At 36.1% G+C, this 24,980-nt stretch overlaps 1 protein-coding gene across 3 annotated transcripts in view; it reads left to right on the top strand.

Annotated features, from left to right (window-relative positions):
• Positions 1–24,980, top strand: part of LOC121318155 (transcription factor EC-like) — a 55,291-nt gene that overhangs the window by 15,944 nt on the left and 14,367 nt on the right. Inside the window, exon 1 of one of the 3 annotated variants that reach the window (XM_041254532.1) lies at positions 21,463–21,741. The exons of the other annotated variants lie outside the window; for them this stretch is intronic. Within the exon in view, the coding sequence (XP_041110466.1) occupies positions 21,685–21,741 (57 nt within the window). The 5' untranslated portion in view covers positions 21,463–21,684. Of the gene's footprint in view, positions 1–21,462; positions 21,742–24,980 lie in introns of those variants that run through there. 3 annotated transcript variants of the gene reach the window in all.

Below are 24,980 nucleotides of genomic sequence, written 5' to 3'. Positions count from 1 at the left end.
ATGACCCACACAACACTAATTCAGATTACTGGGGACAATTCTATCAAACATATATATTTTTTTTGTTACTAAATAGGGGATGATTCAAACCCGTTCCTCATAAAATTATTACCCAGGCGATGTAACAACAACGCCCTGTCCTCCTATAGGGTCTGATGGAGCTCAATTAGGTTAATTTTAGGAGCTTTGTGATGTATATCACAGGATTCTGCCTAGATGCTGTAATCTTTGCATCTATCAGTATAAACCGATCTTTAGTCACAGTGGTCTGGACAGCTTTCAATAAACAGAGCATCAAGGCTTCTAATTAACCCACTGGCCTGTCAATCCTCTAAGGAGGCACACTTTAAAGTGCAGAAGAGCCTGTGAAAAGCTTTAAATAGATTTGCTCATTTAACAAGTGCGCAAATTATTCAAGATCAAGAATCCTGGTTTCAGATCGATTTTTCATACTTGCTGCTTTGTTGACTAACATTTATTAATTGTAATGTAGCTGTCTCTCTAAAAAAAACTGTCAAGTCAAAAGTGATAAAGATACAGATTATATTCTATAACACCAAAATAACTTTCAGGGATGCCTTTGATGTTGGGGGAAAAAAAAAGTGTGAAGAAATTTGTTTATCCATTTCACAAGAGTCCATAAATAATGCTGATGCTATATATCTATTCTTGGCTAATGAGACTAAAAACAGAAGAACACATATTGGCAGCTGCCAGTTGATTTATTTTACAAAGGTTGTTAAACAGTTTGCATTCATCATACAGAATACATTCCACACATTAACAAACGTAACAACCCGGGGATAATGTATGTTAATTTGTGATGAATGACTTTAATGGGAGCAAAACAAACTGTCATCTGGATGCTTTGCAATTTGAATTGTTTGTATCCACACAACACCAGAAGCCAAGCTGTAAATACCTTCAACTAACTAAGCTTATCTACGAGGTATGGGTTATATGTATTGCAAGTGTTTCCACATTAGCTGTGGCTAAATTAATTGTCGATAGCTTGGACGGTAATTGTTTTATTGACATTAATTATTGATTGATCAAAGATGTCTTAATACTGGCAGACGCCGTTTATTTTCTATACATTTAAACATTATTTAAATTGACGGTTATCCATAGTAAAAATGTGTGCCGACTCAGTTAGAGTGAGGGTTATCAAACTGTAATCCCCGCCTCAAAGCAACTGAAACAGCATCATTTCAGATCTTGTTTCCGCTATTTTTTTTTTTTTTTTTTTTTTTTAATAGAGCACCCAAGGTAGGGCGAGCCATCGGGCATGCGTTACATTTTGTTCTGAAAACGCAATTGTTCTGGATTTCTACATGGTCAAACAACTTCTTATAGAAAAATAGATCAAAGTGCATCTTTACTATGGACAACCAGCAGTGGCTAAGACTATCCTTTTTTCTGTGATCTGGTAATCAGATCCATCCTTAACCCTGATGTGTGATTATGGAACACATGGTGATGCATTAAAAGGCGCTATGCTTTGTGCCTTTTAATGCATCTGCGCTATGCTTTGGACTGATACTTCTTCTATGCTTTTAAAGAAAAGAGGTCTTGGGCTTCTCTTTTGAACTCACTGGATTTAGGAGATATACATTTCATTGCTTTTAAACTGCAGTGTAACCAGACTCTACGGCTCTGTTATTCACCCCAATGACATGTTCATTCATAAAGGAACTATTTTATACCTTGCTTTGGTTCATCACAAAGTAAAAGTGGAGCTTTCTTTGTGACATATGGTTTAAACCTGGAAAGCTGCTATGTTTCCGATATGATGTAACCACTTTCACAGGTTTTACTTGGATTAAGAGAGCTCCTCTTTTAAGGATCAAGTATTTAGAACAGATTTCGTGTTTTTTTCTATCCTAAAAAAGAAAACTCCAAACTAAGGATTTAAGCGACACATTTTTGGCAATAATGTTCTTAATTCTTAGTATTAACCACCCTCATTGAAAAGCCCTGTTTCATGAAGTTACTTTCAGAAACGCCATTCTTTTTTTTTCTCTGTCAAAAACAAAGAACAAACTGTAATAACCCGAACAGCTTTAAACTTAAATTGGGATATTTGCTTTGAAGTCCTCCAGAACGACCAATCATATTTAGTTTAGACTAGAGAGCCAAAACCATAACAAAAATACAAAATTCTATATGGAGATTTTTTTTTTATATTATGCGTGAGCCCCCCTAAAAAGTGTTTGTCCACAGCATTTTTTCTTTTGTGTTTTTTTAAATAAAATAAAGAAATAGCTGTAACAGCTGCGGATAGTACTGGAAAGACAATTCAACTGTCGCTGTCAGAATTCGTCAAAGCCATGGTTATCGATCTAACCATGGACAGCAGAGCAAAAAAATGAATAGCAGTTCTTCCTTCATTTGATTACTTGTGGTTGCAACACAGTGCATTTAATGACAAGTATATGTCTAGATGCATGGCAGATTAGGACAGGTGCCAAGGGTGCCTGGAAACAGGAACCAATGCAATCTGAGGAGCCCATCACTTATCATCACTATATTTATCTCGAGTGCCAAGAACCAATAGCATCCGGTTCAAAAAGCAAGCATTTCAAGGTGTATAATGAGGCACACATAAGCATTGTGGAGTTGTCTAAGCTGCTGATCCAGTCATTGTTTTTTTACGCTGCCTTTAAGTATCAGTAATAGCAGAAGAAACTAAGTTTAGGGAAACAAAAGTTTCTGTGAACCCTCAAATACAGTGTCTCCTTCTTTAAGTCACAGATGTTTCTAACTTAGGCTTTCTTGGCAGCTGCATCTATTAGTAGTACAGAAGAGTCTTATTTTGCATTTCAAATACATGTCCATTCAACAAGGCTACATGCCAGACCTTATAAGATTCATTTAGTGCTTTTAGCTGGTGTCTGCCAAAATTCCTTGCTATTTAAACCTCCAATTCCATACCAACGTTTAATCCTGTTACGGCTCATTGAGAGAAGTCTGCAGTCTTTTTCAGTTAGACAGAGTTCAAGTTGTAATAGGATTCAAAAGAAAGGTATGATAAAAGTAATAAACATTGATGTTTAGCTCTTGTCATTGGTTTAACTCCACAGCAGTTTTAAGTCATCTGTTGCGTGGATGCTATTTGAAGATAGCAGTGGTGAAATGTGGAGGCTATAGATGTCTACCTATTTCATAGACTGTAAACATGTATATAGGCAGAGCTTTGTATGCAGTGTTTATCTAACATTATACTTCAGCTTGATCAATACAAATACAGTTTCAGCCATTGCAATTAGGTAATTATGAACACAACAGTCACATGTGTAAGGGGCTCTTTTTATTTAAATGGGATGACATTTATTTTCAGGACAAGGCTTTTTTTTTGCTTCTCCCCTGGAGATTAATAAAGCCATTTAGCTTATTGTTCATATTAGGTTAACTAAATGAACAGACTGACTATTAAAGTCTATTTGCTGGTATGCCCTTCACAAGCTCGTTGAAGGAGGCTATATTTTCATGGAACTGCCTTACCATTTCTTAGGATATGCTAATCATATGCATGATGTGAATGTAGGTCATGATGAGCTACTATTTAATACATTTTGGAATGCATAGCCATTGCAGAGGATACTGTATGTTTTATTACTGTCTCCTAAAAATTAGACATAAATTAGAAAATTAGACATTATATAGGGACCTTAAAGAAACGTCCAATCCAGTTTGAGCATCTAAGCTACAGACATAACCCACAGTAATGCAATACGTATCTATAAATAAAATATCGGCCAGTAAATCCATCCCTCACCCTTTGGGAGCAGCAGCAACAAAAAAAAAAAAAATTGATTGATGTTGTAAAACAACACTGTAACTGAAGCTGTTTGCTATGTTATTAAATGTTGTCAATAGTATTTCTTAGCAGTTAGCTGTGTGAAAGGCATTATTGCATATTCCATATTTACACCCCTTCCCACCAAAACAGAGCATAACCTGGTGTGGCTGTAGGGTGACGTCAGGCCATAAAGGAGTACGCAGAGACAGGCAGCACTGAGATGGAAACTGAGACGCTGCGGCGCTCAGTGAGTTTATTGAGTGCAACAAATAAAATATTTAAACAAAAAACAGGACACGGCACTTGAGGCCAAAATAAACAGACAAACAAAATGGATTAATACTAAACAAACAACGGACGAACAGACAAACAAACACAGCGAGTCCAAACAAACACACAAGTATCGTGCTGGTCCTTCCAGCATGAAATAGCAATTATATGCTTGAATTTACTTTACTTTTTACTTTCTCCTTCTCCACACCCATTCTCCACTCACCGAACGCACAACCCCGAGTGAGTGAAAACATGCTGCTTTTATGCAGCTGTACCAAGACTCGATTGCTAATCAATCATTCAATTGGAGTCTTGGTACAACTGCACGTGAATTAATTAAGTGCAATTTCCCATGCTCATATATTATTACATTTTACCTGCACGTGAAGTGCTGTGCAATCCTCATGCCTAAATACAAATATACATTTTAAATACTTGTGTGCATAACCCATATTATATCCTGTGTACCAACTACAATATACTAACATTAACACACCACACGCAACATACAACACAGAAATACACACAGGGGCAGGGCAACATTGCCACACCTGGATAAAGAGCTTCTGCACAGACTACACTGGCGCCACACATCTTTGTTTATGAATTGGATAGTAGCACAGTTAGTAATTTATATAGTAACGTGTCACCGATGGCCTATGACAATGTAAATATACTGATTTCAAAATAGTAGTAAATATTATGGCTTTTCTAGACTTCAAAATACAAAAAGTAACATATTTTCCAAACATAATGGAAAAAAAAAATCTGTCAATCCCCCAATTTTGAAAATCGCTGGGTTAAGGATCAAGAGACATCAAAAATAAATAGTGAGGACTGGGAGAGGAGGGATACATTTGGTATACATACAGAGAGAGAGAGAGAGAGAGAGAGAGAGAGAGAGAGAGAGAGAGAAAATGTAAATGCTTTACTGAGATCTAAAAACACTGTGTACTGTTTATTTCAAACAAGAATATTACATTTTACTAATTGCTAATTACTATCAGTGTGCATGTAACTTATATACCTGATAATGGACATTGATAGTGAACTGTCTGTCTAGGTTTGTTTGTACTTCAGTGGGTCCTGTAGTTTAATGGCGAATGACAGTAGATAGCACCAAACACAGGCATTGCTGTTATAAAAGGGCTGTTTTGTTACCTAACTCAAGCTTTGTTACAAGACTTGATAATTACCCAGGCCCTTTCAAGATGTTATCTAACTAACCTCTGTAACCTTTGAACTAGAATGAGCTTCATTTCTTTGTAGGAGAATGGAGAGCCAAAGAAGAAGGCTGTTTACATTGGACCTTTTTAGACTTTTTAAGTGTAACATCATTAGCCTTCTGCCTGTGGATTCCTCGTTTTAAACATTGCTACACCTATTGCACACTGGCGGCAACTGTTCACACTGTGTTGTAATAAAGCCTTTGTAAGGATCTCATGTTTGTGACAGGAAGGTGGAATTTTCTTGTAAGGAGATGCTATCTTACATTCAAGACAAGACTTTTAGAGGATCTAAAGAATCATCCACAACTTTCCCTACCCTGTGTCAGGACTGTGCTGAAAAATAGAACTTTCCAAAAAAAATACAAAAAAACCCCAAACCTTTTAACGTCTAAATTGTCAATGCGACTATGAGTGGATTCCCCCCCCCCCCATGCCTTTTTTTTTTTTTTTTACACATTTGCCACTAACAGGTATTTTTTGTTTTCTCTTTTTAGTAAACATGGTGCTAATGAGACTTTGTAGTGAAAACCTTTGTTAATTTCCCTCAAATGCATCCATGGAATCCCATTAATGAGCAGTTACAGCATTAGGAGCTCACAATGTTTCTAATGCCAGTCGTATGAGGAACTTATCCCTTAAGCCTTGTTTTAATTCATGTGAACAGTGAATAGTATTTCTGAGAGGATAAACTAAAGGGAGAATTAAAGGATTTTTTAAAAAAGATTTTAGTTCCCCTGAACTACATTAAATAAGCTAACAAAAAATGAAAGGAGAAATGAATGAGAATTATCTGGCTCAGTAAAAGGGGCCAATAACTCTATTTGGGTGGATCGGAATTCCACTTATTAACATCACTTTACTAAATACAATGAGTTGTGTGGTACCTGTATTAAGATTATTAAAATCAAAGTGTGTTGAACAGAAATTGAGATTCTTTTCCCCTTTTTTGTAAGCTCCCCCCTCATAATTAAAAAAAAATATATATAATTGAAAACCTCACACCAAAGAGGTATCAAAGACTATGCAAGGTTGAGGTCTTCCAGGGGATGTAGATACTCAGTCGTGATGCAAAGAGAACATAAGGCAAATAAATGTGGGGCATTAGTTGTTTGTGAAGGCCTGCTGTTTTCACAATGAAATTACATTTGAATGAAAAATATTATGTAAAATGACTCTTTTGTAATGGTCTTCATTTGTTATCTAAAAATGTTTGAGTAATTTATTTATTTGTGTTATACAAATCAGTGACATAATTAATTGCATGTTTCTAATCTTATTTGACACAGATTACACAGGCTAATGTCTGCAGGCAATTAATGCAAGTCAAATCAATAATGTGTGGCTGTTTATGGATAGTACAAACCATTGAAGTAATAATTTCATTACTGAAGTTATATTACATTAGTCATTATCCCACACACCCTATTTTGGTAGCATTATTCATTTCCATCGATCTTGAAATAGCATCCTTGCAACATATAAAGCATACAGCACTGTTCCTGCATGTATTACAGTGGGTTACAATGTCCTGGGATGACTTGAAAAACAAACAAATAAAAACCAAGAGCTACAACAGCTGTGTAATGGGCATGCTGAGTGGATTTCAAGTCAAAGCTGATCCAGCTCCATTGACATTAATCTCCAGCCGTTTTAGAAAGAGCAAAGAGTTAGCAGAGGAGTCGTAAGAAAATGTGATTAAAGTTGGCTCTGATGGCAATAAGATTTTCCTGTTCTTAACCATGTCAGAAACTAAATCAATCCCAAAACTAGCCTGTGGAATCTATTTCCAGACAAGTCCTAAAGCATCTCACTATCATCTCCGTGTCTCAACACAATAATCAGTTGCTCTTTATCCAACTATTATTGTATTATGAAATCTATTTTAGAAAATGTTTTTTTTCATGATAAAATTCATCACTGTCTGTAATCACATGTTGGATGAGTGTGCGTAACAAAGAGCGATATTGTCCACATTAGCAAGTGGGATTTAAACCACTCTTGTGGAGTTTATTCAATAAGCAGGCACACATAGAACAGATTGTCAGTAATTAAAAATAAGATTCTCTTAGGCAGTAGGGGTGTAACCATTCACTGGGTACCGATACAAGACCAAAAGCACAACTTAGCTCATTGTAGTTCACCAAATGCTTCTTGAATGAATAATAACAATGTTTTATTGTCTTAAGAAAAAAGTCCATACTTAAATGGATAATATTAAGATTCCCATCTCAACCAAACAAAATGTTGTGACCCGTACTTTCTGGCAAATTAGCCAAAGACTTTAGAGCGAAGGATATTGCATGGTGGTACACATGTTCTGTTACATAACAATGGGGCATGCAACTGAAGTTTGAACTGTAAAAGAAAGCGGAGCAGTTATGTATTGCTGATGTTTTATTGATATGCATAAAGTGGAAAGCTGTGCTGGGATGAGCACAGACATAAAGATCCCCTGGTGGAGGTCCTGTAAAATCTATATAGAGGTTTATCAACCCACCTCTGACTAGCAACAACCACAGGCATCCAGTGGGGAGGAATAATACCTTAGAAAAAAAAGGAAAAATCTGCCAGTCCTTCTAAATCCTTTGTCCAGTGTGGTAAGGGTCCGATGAAAACTTCAGAGCAGGAGATTATGAAAAATAAAGAGAGGCTGTAAAAAAAAAAAAAAAAGAAGCCAAGAATTGTATTAATTGGTATAAAACAAGGTTGCTGGGCACAGCTGGGGGAAGTGTTGGGAGAATCCCCACCAAGTGAGACAGTCTGCGCAAATTAGCTATCTGAACTCTAACCCTGCCAGAATAATTAATGAATAACATAAGGGATCAAGACAAAGGCACAGAGTGATTTGGTGAGTGCTAGCAAGTAATACATCAAAGAATGCTGGTAATTGGCCCTGTGGCTTTCATTCTTTGCCCTATTTCTTTCAATTCATTGACTCAAAATAATGGATTCAGGTTCATTATCAACAGGTCTAAGCACTAAAAGTGCAACACTTCAACAAAGCTCCAATTGTGGCCATGCTGGTGGCCAAGTACAAGTTGTAGACCTGCGTAGAGGTAAACAGGGAAAGTAGCTCAACGTTTTGTAACGGTATTGTATTAACACGGCGGGCAGTAAACTTTAACGAGCAATTTCAGAATTTACAAACACCACGCTTCTTCATCCTCACAATGCTGGAATACAGTTGGTACGGGCAGGTATGTAGAACTTAACTTGAAATTACTAAAACCAGCGAGGGTAAACATAGCTTTTAATAGGAAATGCCTGACAAGATTTTTAGTGTGTGCACATTTTAAATGCTTCCCATTGTCTGTTATTATTAAAATCCAAGTATGGTCTATTTAAAAAAATATTTAAGCTAAATTGTGCTTTTGTTATTATGCAGGGCAGAGAAGTTAGTTTTACATGTGGGTGGCAAAGCAGGGGGACAGCTGTTGTTTTTAATTATCATGAAAATGTAGTTAAGAAAGAAGCAGTTTGTATTTGTTGAACTTTTTTTTTTTTTTTAGAAAACCCATAAACATTGAAAATAATTAAAGATAACAATGCACTAACATAACCGAATACATCATAAAGAAATATCACCAAAAATAAGAAAGATGCCTGAATTGGAAATTCATGGTCTGATAATAGATTATACTTCATAGCTTTAAAAGCATATAAGTATCTCAAATTTGCACATTAAAAACTAAATTTTGAGACTTTGACTCATGTTTTGTAAAGTTACTTATTGCTTAGTGTGTTAATGATTAAGGAATTGAAGTCTAATCTTGTTCATATATTGAATTACTGTATATATAATATATATATATATATATATATATATATATATATATATATATATATATATATATATATATATATATATATATATATATATATATATATATATATATATATATATATTTTTTTAATCACAAGATTGAATATGTTTGTATTTGGGAGTTTGATATGCAATCCATGGCTATTGAAACATTACAACTTATATTTTCAACATCACTTTTGCTAATCAGGCTAGTGTAGATTGAATGTGGTCAAATTCAGAGTCAACCCAAAGTGATATAATGTTTTAATTTCTCCTGGTTTTGAAATGATATGTGATTACTGCCGCCATGGATCGTTTAATCAGCCTGTGGTCAGCTGTGGTCAGTCTGGATCAGAGAGGTTCAAATCTGTAAAGCAGGGCCGATCAATTACTGTTAATAGTTCAAGCTATAAAGGTCAAGCTTAATTGCAGCATTTGAACTTGCACTATCAGTTTTTGTTGATAGATGGCATGCCTGTGTTTGAATCAGCTGTTATTTAACCAATTGTAATAGCAAACTACAATATTCGAACACTATTTTCTCCCACAATCAAGCATGGGGGTTCCTGATACCTTTATCTTACCATTGATTGAATTTATTAATCATTGGCACATTATAGGGTATGCTAGTCTGAATCTTGTTGAATTAAAGTTAACAGTATTAACACAGATAAAGGCATTAGCTCAAACATTTGCCTTCCTGCATTTGTTTAACTGAATTAACACAGCAAACTTCTTTCCAAAGTGCATACTTTATCACTGGGGGTAGCCATTTGCCCTGTTCGGGATGTGTGCAGCTGTTAAAAATGTAGAGTCAGAGAAGACTTTAAATCTATTTAACTTTTCATCTAATTTAAATGGTCTTACTATATTTACAACAGATTGCTACACACAGTGACAAAATTAAGCAATAAGAAAATTAGATCATTTATAATTCCATCCGTGCAAATGTCGCAATTGAATTCAGCCAAAAGCTGCAAATGGGTAAGCCCTGAAAAAGGCTCTGTGTGTCTACTGTTGCTCCATTGTAGGATGCATATACAGTATAAGGGTTTAAGGCAAATTACAGTCAGGAATGGACAAAGGTAGATCATTCCTTGACATTTTGGTTTGCAAAATAAAACAAAAAAACATACACTGTGTCATTTTATTGAAAAGAGTATTTCATTCAAATAATGTTTACTGTTACTGTAAGCAGCATGAACATCATTGCTTTGCTTTGTTAGACTGGTTCCAAACTTCAAATAAACCCAGAGTGTTGGTTAGAGGGTTCCCATACCTGACTATGCCATTTCAAGCAATTAATACCTTTAGTATTAAGTTCTTCTTCTGGACTAAATTGTTGCCTGCTGTGATGAAAGAAGATTTGTCACCTCACATTAACTTCGCATGTTTTTCTTAAAAGCTTAGATCACTATGATGTTGTAGCTGCTTGAAAAGTTTACAATTCAAAACATTTCAACAATGCACAGTTCTTCACTTTAACAAACACACAAATAACTTGGGTAATTTTCATGACACCTCTCCAGTGAAGCTTTACAGTTTGAGGGTTAAATAATTAATGATGTATGTTTCATTTACTTCTGTTAAAGATGCATTTAATGTTTTATTCAAGTGACTGCATATTGTAACTTGGCAATAAACAACCCACATTTCAATCAGTTGTCACGTATACTACACCAAGGTTAGAACAAAGAGACCTTTTATAAAACTGGTGTGCATCATTTTATCCATGACTAAGAACTATTGCCCTTAAGAATCAAATGTTACAGAGGAAGACATTGCTGATATAACTAATAAAAGCCGGTCAATATATGACTTAATTTTACAGCCGTGTTTCTGCTTTTTCCAAATGTAATGGCATTTTAAAAGGTTGTTTAAAAATAATTTTAGGAAGTAAATCATGAGTTTTAAGTTAAATAGAGAAGCAAAGCAGAATCACATATATTTACCTTTATTGCCTATCTGATGTGCTCTGGACCTGTGCTGGAAAACATATTTGGTTGCCCCTTTTTTTATAAATCTCCCCACCATGCCCTGTCCCATTTTACCCAGTGACTATATCTTGTTTGATATCTTGAAGAACCACCTATATGAAATGTTTGACTTCATTGGAACCTGTAAGAATTCTGTACTGGGACAAACCAAAATCTGTTTTCCAGTGAGCCATCAGAGAATCTCATAGGCTTAAAAGGATAACTTTGCTATATGTCAGGTTTGTTATTTCTTATATCCAGTAGGGGCAGGGTGTTGCAGGAGGACAGGTTGATGGTTACACTCTGGTGTACCTGATGCTCAGGCATGATCATGAGTGCTATGCTGAGACTACAGAGGTGCTTCAAACTTCTGAGTTATAAGTCACCAGGATTGGCTGAAATAATCTTGATCACTGTATATACCGGATATACCATTAGCTTTCTTAGAGTAATGCAGTTACTGCAGGAATGAGGATAGCCAAATAGCCCATGAACACTGAAGGGTTCTATGAACATTCATGGAGTATCCTGTTTATATAACAAGTACAATATGATGTTTGTAAAGAAGCACCGCATCTGCTTAGAAACGCTGAGTAATTTTAAACGGTGCAATTCGCTTCATTGGATTTGAATGAAAGTTATATTACAAATTGAGATCTTGAACTGTATTATGTGGCAAAAATTATGTATTTGCTCCTATTACAGGAATATATAAATTATTGTATAAAAAATATAACATCAAACCGGAACTAATTTATAAATGATGTGAAATAAATAACATAATTTCTTTTAACAGGAAAAATTGATGGGGCTTATTTTACTTTTGTTTTCCAGCTAAATCAAAAAAAAAAAAAAGTTTACATTTTGAAAGAATATTTGACCTTGAAAAACACATGCTTGTTCCAGCACATTGTTTGCAACACTTACTGTGATTTTTGAGTTGATGCCTCAAGAAAGCTGGACAGTGCCCCACAATCTTAACTACCTTACACAATTCAATGAAACTGGAAGGCTTAAATGCTCAATTCTGGGCCTGACTGAAACAAATGTGCCCAAGTTGGTCAACCCAAGCCTGGTCTGTGTTTGAGAGCTTTGCAGTGGAACTTGGTTTTAATGTTTGGCAGCTTTTAGAGTTCAATATAGGTCATTGAAACCCTTTTAGATTTTTTAAATTGTATAACCTGAAGAACACATTGTTCTTTCACTTGTAAATATATTAAGATGTATATTGTCACTGTTCAAGTAGATAATAAGTCACACAACATCCACATTCAAGTTGCAATGTTGAAAAGTCATGTATGACAAACAGCCCTTTGTATATTTACTGACTTAGTCCTCTACATTTGATTAGCGCAACTAAGGTCAAAGCTGATCTAATTTTCTGCTTAGTTCTCATTAAACAGCTATTACATCATTGAATTTTCTAAAATCCAATTATGTTTATTACTAATAGTATATCTCCACAGAAAAAAGGTTTTGTGAATTTAGCCACCAAATGAATTCTATATGAAAAAAAAAGTGAAATATATTCCACAAAGAATTTTACAAAGACAAAGCTTAAGGGGCATTTATACCGGACGCGGCGCGCCAGTGCCGCGCAGCAAAAGCACCACAGAGCGACTCAAAGGAGATAAGATATTTTCAACTTCTGGAGTGGGAAACTAATAAGCTCCTTTGTGAGGAAGAAATAAAAAATGATGAAAAAATAAAACAAAAGAAAAGCTCCTTCATCAAATCAAACTGTATCAGCCGATGATATTCGCCGTACCTCTTTCTTTTCTTGGCGATGTCATGTTCCCACAGTGATCTTACATTTTCTTTCTTTTTCTGGTAGAGCAGGGCGAACGCAATTCTCTTTTTTTGTTTGCTGTTCATTGTTCCAGGTATTGTCAGATGCACAGTACCACTGATTGCTGCCGCTTTTACAGTATCCCCCCCCAGAAGTTTGATATGATGGGATAGCAGTAGTTACATTTTTTAATTATGTGTATATGATAATGCTCCATAATATCTTTGTATAATGATGCCTTAAAGAGCCCCCTTAAAGAATAAGTAGTGGGGTTCTGAAAAATACAACGTTACACGTCCCCTCATGTTAAGTTTAAATAACGTATCTGTAATTGTTCTTTTCATTGTTAATACCCTGACAACTTTTTACACCTATAACTTTAAAGTCTATTTCAAAGCTATCTTCACAGTGCACACTCTAGTGCACTGATAGCTTAAGGATTATTGTCCACATTGTCAAAAAGGTAACACAGCAATAACGATCCAAGATGTGGTACGGAACAGAAAAGCCAGAATACTTGTCATGGGTTTTTTAAAAAAAAAATGTAATCGCTCTTCAGAAGAATCAACTACAAGTGGATTATATCATTAAATAGGGTTGCATTTGTTTAATGGTAATTTTAAATTTAAATACACAGTTAATAAAAATAATGTCATCATCATCACAATTACAGAATTGTAAATTAAAAATGAGACATTTTTTTGTTGTTGTTGTCCTTGAAATTCATTTTGTCAAGAGCTGACTGCATACTATAATTGCCATTAGAGTAAATACCTTTTTATTCAGATAATTCAATATCGTATTGCTGGTCATGATTGCCATTCTCACGTTCGTTCCTTTTTTTAAGAAATGCAACTTTAAACCTCTGTCTGTTTATTAATAATACCGGAAGAACAACTACTCCCTATAAAGGAAGATATTGGTCAAAACGACATTGTGTCACTGTACTAGACATAATTAATTTCCCCTTTGCTTACCATAAATGTTTTTTCAAAGCCAACAAGATATGTTTACTTTTAAAGTATTTGTTACATCATATAAATGAAGCATTTTCTTTGTTTGTCCTAGTGTTATTGGTTACTACTTCAAAATATACTATTGTGAATAAAAGTGATACAGTTATGCCATAGTAATTATCTTAAGTATCATTATTCAGTCCGTATTTATCGATTCTCTTCTCTTTTCACTGTTTATGATTTAAAAGGTATAATAAGCAAATCAAGTGGTTTTTGTATTCCCTCCTCTGAAGTTTAATCTTTTGAATAACATCAAGTTTTATTTAATATTTAAACATTTATGTTGTCTATGGCTTCGTATTCTACTGTTATCTTATTTTGGTGGTCAGTTTTTGACAGGCTAATTATAGTTGTAGCACCCAGCAGGCCAGCTTAATGAGTAAACGATTCAAACAGGAGCTTTGCTTTCTCAATCTTTTATTTTCGTTGATGATATCACTTCCTATTTGATTGCATTTGTCCTTTTAATCAAAAGCCCTTTAATATATGCATATCTTCAACAGAACTTCAAAGCGAAGGGCTCTGTTTCTCATTGTTGTACTCCACAGTCAACCAAAACCCTCAAATAAAAAGAAATATACAATCTATCCGCATTAGCTAAAGTGCAGGAACAGCAAGAAACACATTCCTCACAGTATATAAAATATCAATCAGCCTCTGGCTGACAAAAAGCTCTTTAAAAGTAATTGCAACTGCGATCTCAAAAAGAGGATTGTATGTTTTACATGTCCACTGGCTATACAGTGAAAATGTATTTTGCATTTCAGATGCGATTACAAAAACGTAACAGATATTTGGCCCACCCCAGGTGATAAAAATGGCACTTTCTTAAAAATACTGGTAGTGGATTATTGGAATGCCATATCATGATAGTCATTTGCAGCCTAAAAAGAACTAGAGTATTATGTTTAACCTGATTTACATCACTAATATTCAAAGGGGATAAATTAAAATGTGTTTTTTTTTTAATTAATAAAAAACAGAAGTATAGGAATGAAATAAAATGTTTAACAGTCCAGGAGTTGATGGTAGATTTGCTTTAAACACGTTTGTACTTAAACAACAGATATATACAGTGTCGTGAAAAAGTATTTGCCCCCTGTCTGATTTTCTGCATTGTTGCATATTTCTGACACTGAATGTTGTCAGATCTTCAGCCAACCGAATATTAGATAAAAGGGACCCTGAGTGAATAACACAAAATGTTTATACTTATTTCATTTATTTATTCATTCTTATGCAACACCCAGTGCCCCCGTGTGAAAAAGTAATCACCCCCTTAGACTCAATAACTGGTTATGCCACCTTTAGCAGCAATAACTGCAACCAAACACTTCCTGTAGTTATTGATCAGTCTCTCACAGCACTGTGGAGGAATTTTGGCCCACTCCTTCATGCAGAACTGCTTCAACTCATTGACATTTGTGGGTTTTCAAGCATAAACTGCTCATTTCAGGTCCTGCCACAACATCTCAATGGGGTTTAGGTCTGGACTTTGACTAGGCCAATCAAAAACTTTAAATTTCTTGTTCTTCAACCATTCTGATGTAGACCTGCTTGTTTTTTTTTTGATCATTGTCTTGCTGCATGACCAAGCAGAGCTTCAGCTTCAGCTCATGGATGGATGGCCTGACATTCTCCTGTAGAATTCTCTGATACAGAGCAGAATTCATGGTTCCTTCAATGATGGCAAGTCATCCATGTCCTGATGCAGCAAAGCATCCCCAAATCATGACATTATCACCACCATGCTTGACTGCTGGTACGAGGTTCTTACTGTGGAATGCAGTGTTTGGTTTTCACCAGACATAACAGGGCCCATGTTGGCCAAAAAGTTCCACTTTTGACGCATTTGTCCATATAGCATTGTTCCAGAATTCTTGAGGATCATCCAGGTGCTTTTTGGCAAACTTGAGACGAGCATGCATGTTCTTCTTAGTGAACAGTGGTTTCCGCCTTGCTACTCTGCCATGAATCCCATTTTTGCCCAGTGTCTTTCTGATGGTGGAGTCATGAACACTGACCTTAGCCGAGGTGAGAGAGGCCTGCAGATCCCTGGATGTTGTTCTAGGGTTCTTTGTGACTTTGTGGACGATTTTACGCCTTGGAGAGATTTTGGCAGGATGTCCATTCCCAGGAAGATTCACTACTGTCCAAAGCATTCTCCATTTAGACAACATGGCTCTGACTGTGGTTTGGTGGAGCCCCAGAGCCTTAGAAACCCTTTGTAACCCTTTCTAGACTGACAGGCATCAACAACTTCGGGAATTTCTTTTGATCATGGCATCATGTGCCTCTAGAACCTGTATGCTGACAACTTCACTCTGATGGTAAGGGCCAAAGTCAGATTTATATTGGGCAGGGCTGACCTGAGTTCCTGGGTTTATAAGAGGAAGCTATCTCGGTTGTGGGATAGGAGGATGCCCACTGAACCTTCAATTCTCCTGAGCTGTGTGGGGAATCACTGCGGTGAGGAGAAACATTTTTGGACATTCAAAATCGCAGAGAAAATTGAAGGTAAAATAATTGAGCACAATAAATACTTTTTTTTTTTTTTTAACATATGAGCACTATAATTCAGTGGTTGGATGCTGTAGAGATAAATCCATTTAAAACTCTCAAATGGCATCTTTGTCATGTCTGTCAGGAAATTCATAATTCATTTTAAAGGGAAAATTATATTACTGAATTTCTTTTAATTGTATAATCTCTTGCAACTGGATGAACATGCTTTATTTATATCTTGGCATAATATCCTGCAACGAGTATCCACACTCAGGATTTGTTCACCAAAAAACTTTTGTCTGTGCAGCATCAAGGTTGAAAAGTGAACAAGTCAAATCAACATTTCGGTACCAAGCACCTTCATCAGGATTTACAAAACACAGAAGTTAGTAATTCCCTCTAAGATGTAAGAAATCATTTGTATAACCCTGTAGCAGTGGAAGATCTGTGCTGACTCTGCTGGTGTGTTCGTAGTGCTGCAGAAAGAGGGCAGCAGTCGTCCAATACCCAGCTGTGAGTCATGGCAGTGACACGGGGAGGTGGGAAAGGGGGTGTGTGGACTTTTCCCTCTCTCTGGAGGTGGGTCTTGGGGAGATTGTTAGCCCTATAAGATAACGCTCCACTGTTTCCTCAGGTCTGCCCTTTTAGACGTTCCAGGATTAAGAACGGCCGGGAGAAAACAACCCGGGAGGAATAAAAAAGGAACAAAACTAAACCACAGAGAGACATAATGGTAGCAGGGAAACCTTGGGAAGAACCCCGAAGTATTGTGTCTAGTAGGCTGAGGGAGCGGGGAGTGTAGGTCGGTGACCCGGGTCATGCGGGTAGCGATGACCGGGGTAAAGCTGCCAAGTGCAGCACATTTTATTTGTAGTTTTATTACCGTGTTTTATTTTCCCTTTTTCTTTCGCCTTTTGTTTTCATTATTATTTGAGCACCTGCGAGTGCGCCTGCAGTTGATACCTGTACCAGTATTGGTATTTCCGTGGTCCTGTCTTCGGTGATAGTCAGGCCACGGACAACAGCACCCCCTACGGGCTAAAGAGTCGGTGATAATAAAACTGGGTACCTGTGTGGTGTTGTCAAGTATACCTATCTGTCTGCTGTGTCAGTGAATTATCCACCACCCTTCCACAAATCCTTTTGCCAGTTTCACTTCCACTGCTTATGTAAGCATTTTTTTTTTTTTTTTTTTTTAGAAGAGGTGGGGGTTGACTTAGCATAAAGTGATTGTTTGCTATTTTGTTCTTGCTAGTTCATAACTGACTGGGATAGAACATTTTGTTTCCTGAGTCACTAAGAAGCTTACAATCTGAGATTCGTTGTCTAATTTCAAACGTTACAGTTGTAGACATTTCCTTGCCTAAACCAAGATACTTATTTGCTGTAAAAATAAGAATTAAAACCTCAAGAAAACATGTTACACTATTAATGTATTACAGTAGTTATTTATACAACTAAAACATTACAACCCCCCCCCCCCCCCCCCCCCCTTACAATGAAGCACATTGCCAGGTGCTTCCCTTTCTCAGGTACCACATAATTAACCAGTGAAATGTGCCTGAAAGATTTTAATTTAGATAGCTTCACTATAGCGGTGATATTTTTTTTTAAATATATTTAAGCAGGGTGACCCTAAGGTACTGTTTTTTTCTTTGCCCAAATCATATTTTAGGCTGTTGCCTAACAACTGATGCATTTTCCTATCTCTCTTGTGTTTTGCTGGCTATTAGTTAAGTGCCTAGGGAGTTAGTTAACATACATCTTTTACTATCAGCCTATGACATGTACACATATGACATCCAACAAACTGTTCTCAAGTTATAGAATAAGAATCACAAAAGAAAAACAAGGCTTCAATCATAGAAAAATCCCAAATTGCAAAAAGCTATAAACATAATATATTTTTTTAACAGTACTGTTGTATGTGTATATGTATGTTTGTATGTATGCATGAATGTATTTGTGTATATACAGTATGTATGTTGTATATATGTATGCAAGAATGTATGTCTGTATTTTTGTATTATTAATAATGTATCAAATATTTTGTTATGCTATACTAGTTTTAATCTACAACAGGTCTACATGTCTTATATACTTAAGTGAACAAACTCAAATGTGAAGTGTACAAGTCACAGCATGCTCACAGGGATCTTATAATCCTAAAAATGCTATCAGCTTTAATTGATATACAAATCATTTTAGTACAGTACTTATTATGCATTTCTTTTCTACTTGGATAAAACAGTCCTTAGATGTTGATAGCAACACTTTGAAGTTTCTGAAGGAACTGAACTCTTAGAGAAGGTTCTTCATAAATGTTATACATAGTGTATGCTGGAGCAACATGTTAGGTTACACTGTGGCAAAAATGCTCAACATGGACCCTCATAGAGAAGAAATGTGGAAATTCACCAGAGGGCAGCATTAGTGTATAATCCGCTGCACACCAGGGACAGCAGTGATGGGAACAAACCTTATTAAAAAGCAAAGGGATATAAAGTAACCCAACAGAAGGGCTTGGATCTGGAAAAAACCTGCATTCCTTTGTATATCTGGATAGCTTTGCTGATGTGTGAGAAAGCTTAGGGATGGAGTCTTCTCTCATTCTTATGTTATGTTTACCTGAAGTGCGTACATAAATATCACTTACTGGGGTTCCCGAGTGGCACATCCAGTAAAGGCGCTCTGTGTGAGTGCAGGATGTGCCCTATAGCCTGGACGTTGCCGGTTCGAGTCTGGGCTATTCCACAGCCAACCGTGGATGGGAGTTCCCAGGAGGCAGCGTTCAATTGGCTGAGCATCGCCGGGGGATGGGAGGGGTCTAGGTCAGAAAGGGTGTTTTTGGCTCACCGCGCACCAGCGACCCCTGTAGTCTGGCCGGGCGCCTGTGGGCTTGGCTGTTAGCTGCCCGGGAGCTGCGTTGTCCTCCTATGCTGTAGCTCCTGGGCGGCTGCATGGTGAATCCACAGTGTGTAAAGAAGCAGTCAGCTGATGGCACACACTTCGGAGGAGAGCGTGTGTTAGTCTTTGCCGTTCCCGAGTCAGCGCAGGGGTGGTAGTGGTGAGCCGAGCCTAAATAAATAAATAATAATTGGCAATTTCAAATTGTGAGAAAATAAAAATAATTGGTAACAACTAAATAAAAAAAAAAAAAAAAATCGCTCACCTACTGCAGTATATGATACAACTTACCACAAACATACTGTACAGAATCTATATTCTGTCTATATCGATATCTAACAAAATGTAACTTTTTTGGAAGCAATAAATCAGTACGTTGATCATTATAAAATGTTTATCCAAAACTTTTAAACTCTCATAAAATATATAAGGACATTGACAAAGACTTCTCTCTAAGATCTGAAAGCATGGGTGCCCTGGGGACTGAGAAAACAGTCATTATTCAATGAGAGTGTGATGCCCCTGACTGAAGAGAAAACCCTCTGGTGCTTTAACAAGCATATACTGTATGCTGCTTTATTTTTGAGTGTTAATGAAACTCCACTCGTGAAGCAGGTTACTGTTCATCCAGTCAATCAGCTGTTATTAATATGTCTCTGCTCAGCCTGCATTGATAAACACAGTGTTTGTTCTGCACAACATGACTGCAATTATTCATGGCTTTTTTCTCACCTAAACAGAATTGCACTACATTACCAAAGCCTTCCAACCCTCATAAACCCCATTAGTTGGTAAGATTGTAAAAATCACCTCTATGGGGATAACACAGAGTACCACGCATGGCCACTTAATACCAATGTGATTGTGGTCACACCATCTTATATAACATTTCACATACCAGGATAATCTTAAAGATGCCATGTTTGTTTCAGATTCAATTTTTGAACTGCCTCATTTATAACCGAAATAATATGAAAACTGCAACCCACTGTAGCATTACTGATTTGTCGTATTCCACAAGCTTTTATTACAGCTGGTAAGAGACCTGCCTTCTGTTAAAGAGTCTGTCAGCCCCACCTGACAGCTTTCCTAACAGAAGAACAGTCCCTGATAGTACAATCTGGGACTAGTGTTCTGTTAGGAAAGCGGTCTATTCTGCTGTCTATTCTGTTGAGTTTTCACAGCTGATTCCCGCAACATAAAATCAATTTAAATGATGGCAAACACACTCCAGCAGCTGAGACCCAAAGAATCCCTTTTTACTAGCATGTTATTCTTTGCTAGCATTCATATGTTCCTGCCTTTTTAAAACCTCCTCTGTCACCAGGATCAGCAGTTTGGATTTAATATAGCAAAGAACATTGACCCAGATGTATCGGGGTCTCTACAGCGACATGCAGTTTTGAAAGTAGAAGTGTTACTGTTACATAACTAGCAACAAACAACTGAAGCAGAACTTTGATTCCTTGAATTAACCTCACAGGTAGTGTGTTACTTGTCATGTGAATTACATGCTCAGCGCACATGTTGCGATTGTACGTTTTCTTGTTTGCGTGTTTCTGTCCAAGCTCTTGTGGCTTCTAACTTCTGAACTCCTTACTGAATTGATCTGAAAAAGAAAATCTATACAGCTTTATAAAAAACAAACAGTTTTAGATTTTATAAATAAGTAAATAAGTAAATACATAAAACTTTACGTGCATCATTTATTTGTAAAGACATCACTGTTTATTGTGTTAGGAAGAAAACACACACACACACACATATATATATATATATATATATATATATATATATATATATATATATATATATATATATATATATATTATTCTCTATTTGACTCATACAAAAGACTGAGGAACTGCTTTGAACTCAATGCCTCACAAGAACACAAGAATGCTGAATGTGCACACTGCATTTTTGTCTACCAGTTATTTTTTGTGTGTGTGTGTGTGTACAACATGCAGGAAGCAAGTGCAGAGGTAGATAAGCTGAGAGTACCAGGAAGGAGGATATATGATTATATAAACTTTCTGCACTGGAGTTGGAAAACAGAGTCAATAGGGCAGCAACACTGTCAGCCTGCCTTCTGTCTCCCAGGCCCTCTGCCTAATTCTTGCTTTGCCTGCTCCATCACAAAACAAAAGAAAGGAAGCTTCTTTCCTTGAAAGCTGCTGTGTCATTTCTCCCTCTAGAACTGAATTACCAGCAAGAGTTCAGGAAGTGCACTCCAACTACCGCTTCTCGTTTATTCGCCCCTCTCACGGTCACTCGCTGCAGATCAGTGCTAAACCAAATCAATGTGAAATTCATTCTGAAACCGCCATCTGCTGAAGCTCCTTTTTAGCCACTGCTTTTGTTGCTGTTGCATCAGGAACTATGAGTCGATGCTGTGTTGTCAAAGTGATAACACTGACAGAAATCCAATTAGTGCCGGTAGGTAAAACTGCTAGTTTGTTTCCACCACCTCACTAAACAGATGTCTCTTACAATCGATAACTGCTTTATCTCGAGTTTGAAACTTAATTACAGGTTAACCGTCGGTGCTGTCTGTGTGTGCGTGTGTGTGTGTGTGTGCGTGTGTGTGTGTGTGTGTGTGGGGGGGGGGGTATGTGCCATAAGTGACTGGTAGAAACCTGTTTGAAAGATTCAATTAAAAAAACGATATAGATATGCAATGTAGTTTAAACATTACAGTATTTTTTGCATTTAATTTAGGTATCCTTTAGATTTTGGTGAAACCTGCATTATGTAATACTTATGATCACATATGCACTAGTTGCCTGACTAAAAAAAAAAAAAAAGTTTCAAATATTGATCGTGATGATATTTTTGAACATTATCATTTTTATCACATTTTGCAAACATAAACAGGAAAGGTCTTTTAAATGTACTTGTAACTGCCTGTATTTATAAGCAAGTTCAATGATGAAATTACAACAGTTTGTTCATATATTTCATATATACTGCTATTTACTGTAAGACACAGGGAGGCTTTTGGTTGAAATTGTTTAACTGGACAGTTAAGAAACTGCTACAGAAATGTGTCACTGTAGACACCCTCTCACCTGTTGAGATCTGCAATGTCAATGACATCACTAACTGATTGTGCAGCCTCTGGAGGTCTACATATCTTAATTGGTGAGAGCAAGGCAATGTTGTTTGTGACAGTAACAATAATTGCACCAGTATCATTTTCTGAAAACAAAAGAATAACTTGTTGGTGCGTTTAAAGGCCATTTAGGGAATCAATGTATGCATTGGTTTTCAGGATTAATATTATTTGTACTTAAACAAACAAAAAAAACCCAACAATTATTCAATAACAGTACTGGTTTATTGCACACAGTCCATTTGATAATCAAATCATATAACAATCTAACGTTTCATTCACAACACTGAAACTGCACTTACATTTGATTTATATTGACCTATTGAGATTTTACATATTTTCTGCTTAAAATTCTATATTTGTTTTACCATTTAGTGTACAGATATACAGTATATACTTTTCTATTAGATATCAATTTAAAACATTTCAAAACCAACCATCCCATTGTTTCATAACACAATTTTTTTTTTTTTTTGGAAGTGAAACTAGGTCTGAAGTAATTCTGAAACACGATTAAGCAATGGGTTTCTGGAATCGCTTATATGTAATACGCTTTCCTATATTTTATGTTACACTGTGTGCTGTTCAATGAGACTAAACACAAAGGTGATGAGAAGAGCTGGCTACACAGAAAGGACCATTCCAAAGACGCCTTGAGACAGTATTTTATCCTCAGGTATATTCATTTTAGATATATGCTAAGCATTCCTTTAAAACTTCACTGCAATCAGTGTGGTTACTTCATATTGTTGAACTGAAAGTATTGAGACAGTACAGGAAACTGGACAATATGCATGCATTGATAACACGTATTCAGTTCAAATTGTGAAACAATTACTGTATCTTACATTTAGCAACTTGTAAAAGACCCTGTAAAATGAGTTATACAAACACTGATTGAGTAACAGTGAAGCAAAGTTGAAGATTTTAATCTATAGTAAATTCTGATTTATTGTTCGCTGACAGTTTAGTAGGATTGTGAATGTACAGGAAAGAGAGTAAACTGCCACTGAAAGAATGTACAGCACAGTAATCTTTTATGAAGAGTACAGTATGGCTATGTTGTTTGTCAGTGTAACTTTCACTGAATTGTTTACATTTGCACATTTTGAATTCAGCATTATTTCATAAAATTCATAGTAAGTCTAAATGCCTACAAAATTCAGGCAATTATCACATTTACATGAATACATTACTAGAGTTAGATTTCTAGTGCAGAACTGAAACTGCAAGGCATTTCCATTTTTGAATTACATATACATATACATACATATACATACCAGTACCTCTCTTTTAATATTACAGGACATCGCTTGCACAAGAAACTTGTCTGCAATTAAAAAATAATATCATATCAGTACAGTGCTATAAACCACTACAATGACAAGGAGGTATAAAGCAGCATTTCAACAGAGAGGTTTAGCAGACTATATTTTCAGATATACAAGCTTGATCATGTGTTAAAGGGCTTACAGCTGATGAAATAACTGCAGAAAGCTGTTGTGCACAGCCATTCGCTTTGCAACTCAGTTTGCATGCCTTATTTAATCAGATTGTCTATAAGTTTAACTACTGTAAATCGTTTCACCTCAGCAGTCTTCAGGGTGAAAGCGTGTTACCAGTAGCTGCAAAGCGTGCTATTCATTAGGGGAAACAACAAGTTGACAGGAAAGGAGGCATAAACTTGGGAGTGCAAGAGTACCTGATAGTAAAGCATGAAGAGAGAGCTGGTACGCTACCAGATAAACACAATTTAAATACATGTGTGCTGTCGGGCGTTGTTCTTTCACAACTGCACGTGGGAGTCCTTCATAGTGAAGGGAAGTGTATGACATGTAAGATTTATACAGTTACTGTACTAGCTGTAACCCCTTTAAGTGTACTGTATGCATGATTGCATTTATTTACAATCCAGCACTGAGTTTTGATATGTTGGATATTTTAAAAGTTTTATTTTATAGAGGAATAGCAGTCGTTGAAAAACAATAGGAAAATAAATTATGCATTGAAAATCAGATATAATCATACAGTATACATTCTTGTAGTAAGATAAATTAAAAGTATGTGTGTATATATATATATATATATATATATAATGTTAAAAAATATATATATATAATTATATATAAATATATATATTATTTTTAATTTAATTTAATTATATGAAAAATGTACTGGCTTTAATCATGACCTCAAATTGGAAATAAATAACTATGAAATTAAAATAAAATAAATAAAAGGCAATAATGTATCATGGCCCTCGTCAACTAAGTTTTTTTTTTAAATCTTAAGAGTGTCTATTTATGTGCTACGGTATTTGAAAAATAGTACATTTTCATAGGGCAGGTGGGACTCGACCACTGTGAAATACTGCTTTTGTGGTCTCGTAACCTTTGAAAGAACATTGCCGTGTTTGTGAGGGATACAGAGTCAGAAGGTTAAGTTTGATGAAAAATGACGGTTTTAAATTGAATAGAATTTTTGTTGAAATCTTGAAGCCGTCTCTTTAAATATAACCCCCGCTGTGAAAATAGAAATGTGAGCTTCAGACAGCTGGCTGCTT

Source organism: Polyodon spathula, chromosome 7, assembly GCF_017654505.1.
Source record: "Polyodon spathula isolate WHYD16114869_AA chromosome 7, ASM1765450v1, whole genome shotgun sequence".
Taxonomy (NCBI): Eukaryota; Metazoa; Chordata; class Actinopteri; order Acipenseriformes; family Polyodontidae; genus Polyodon; species Polyodon spathula.
This window is presented reverse-complemented; position numbering and strand designations above follow the sequence as displayed.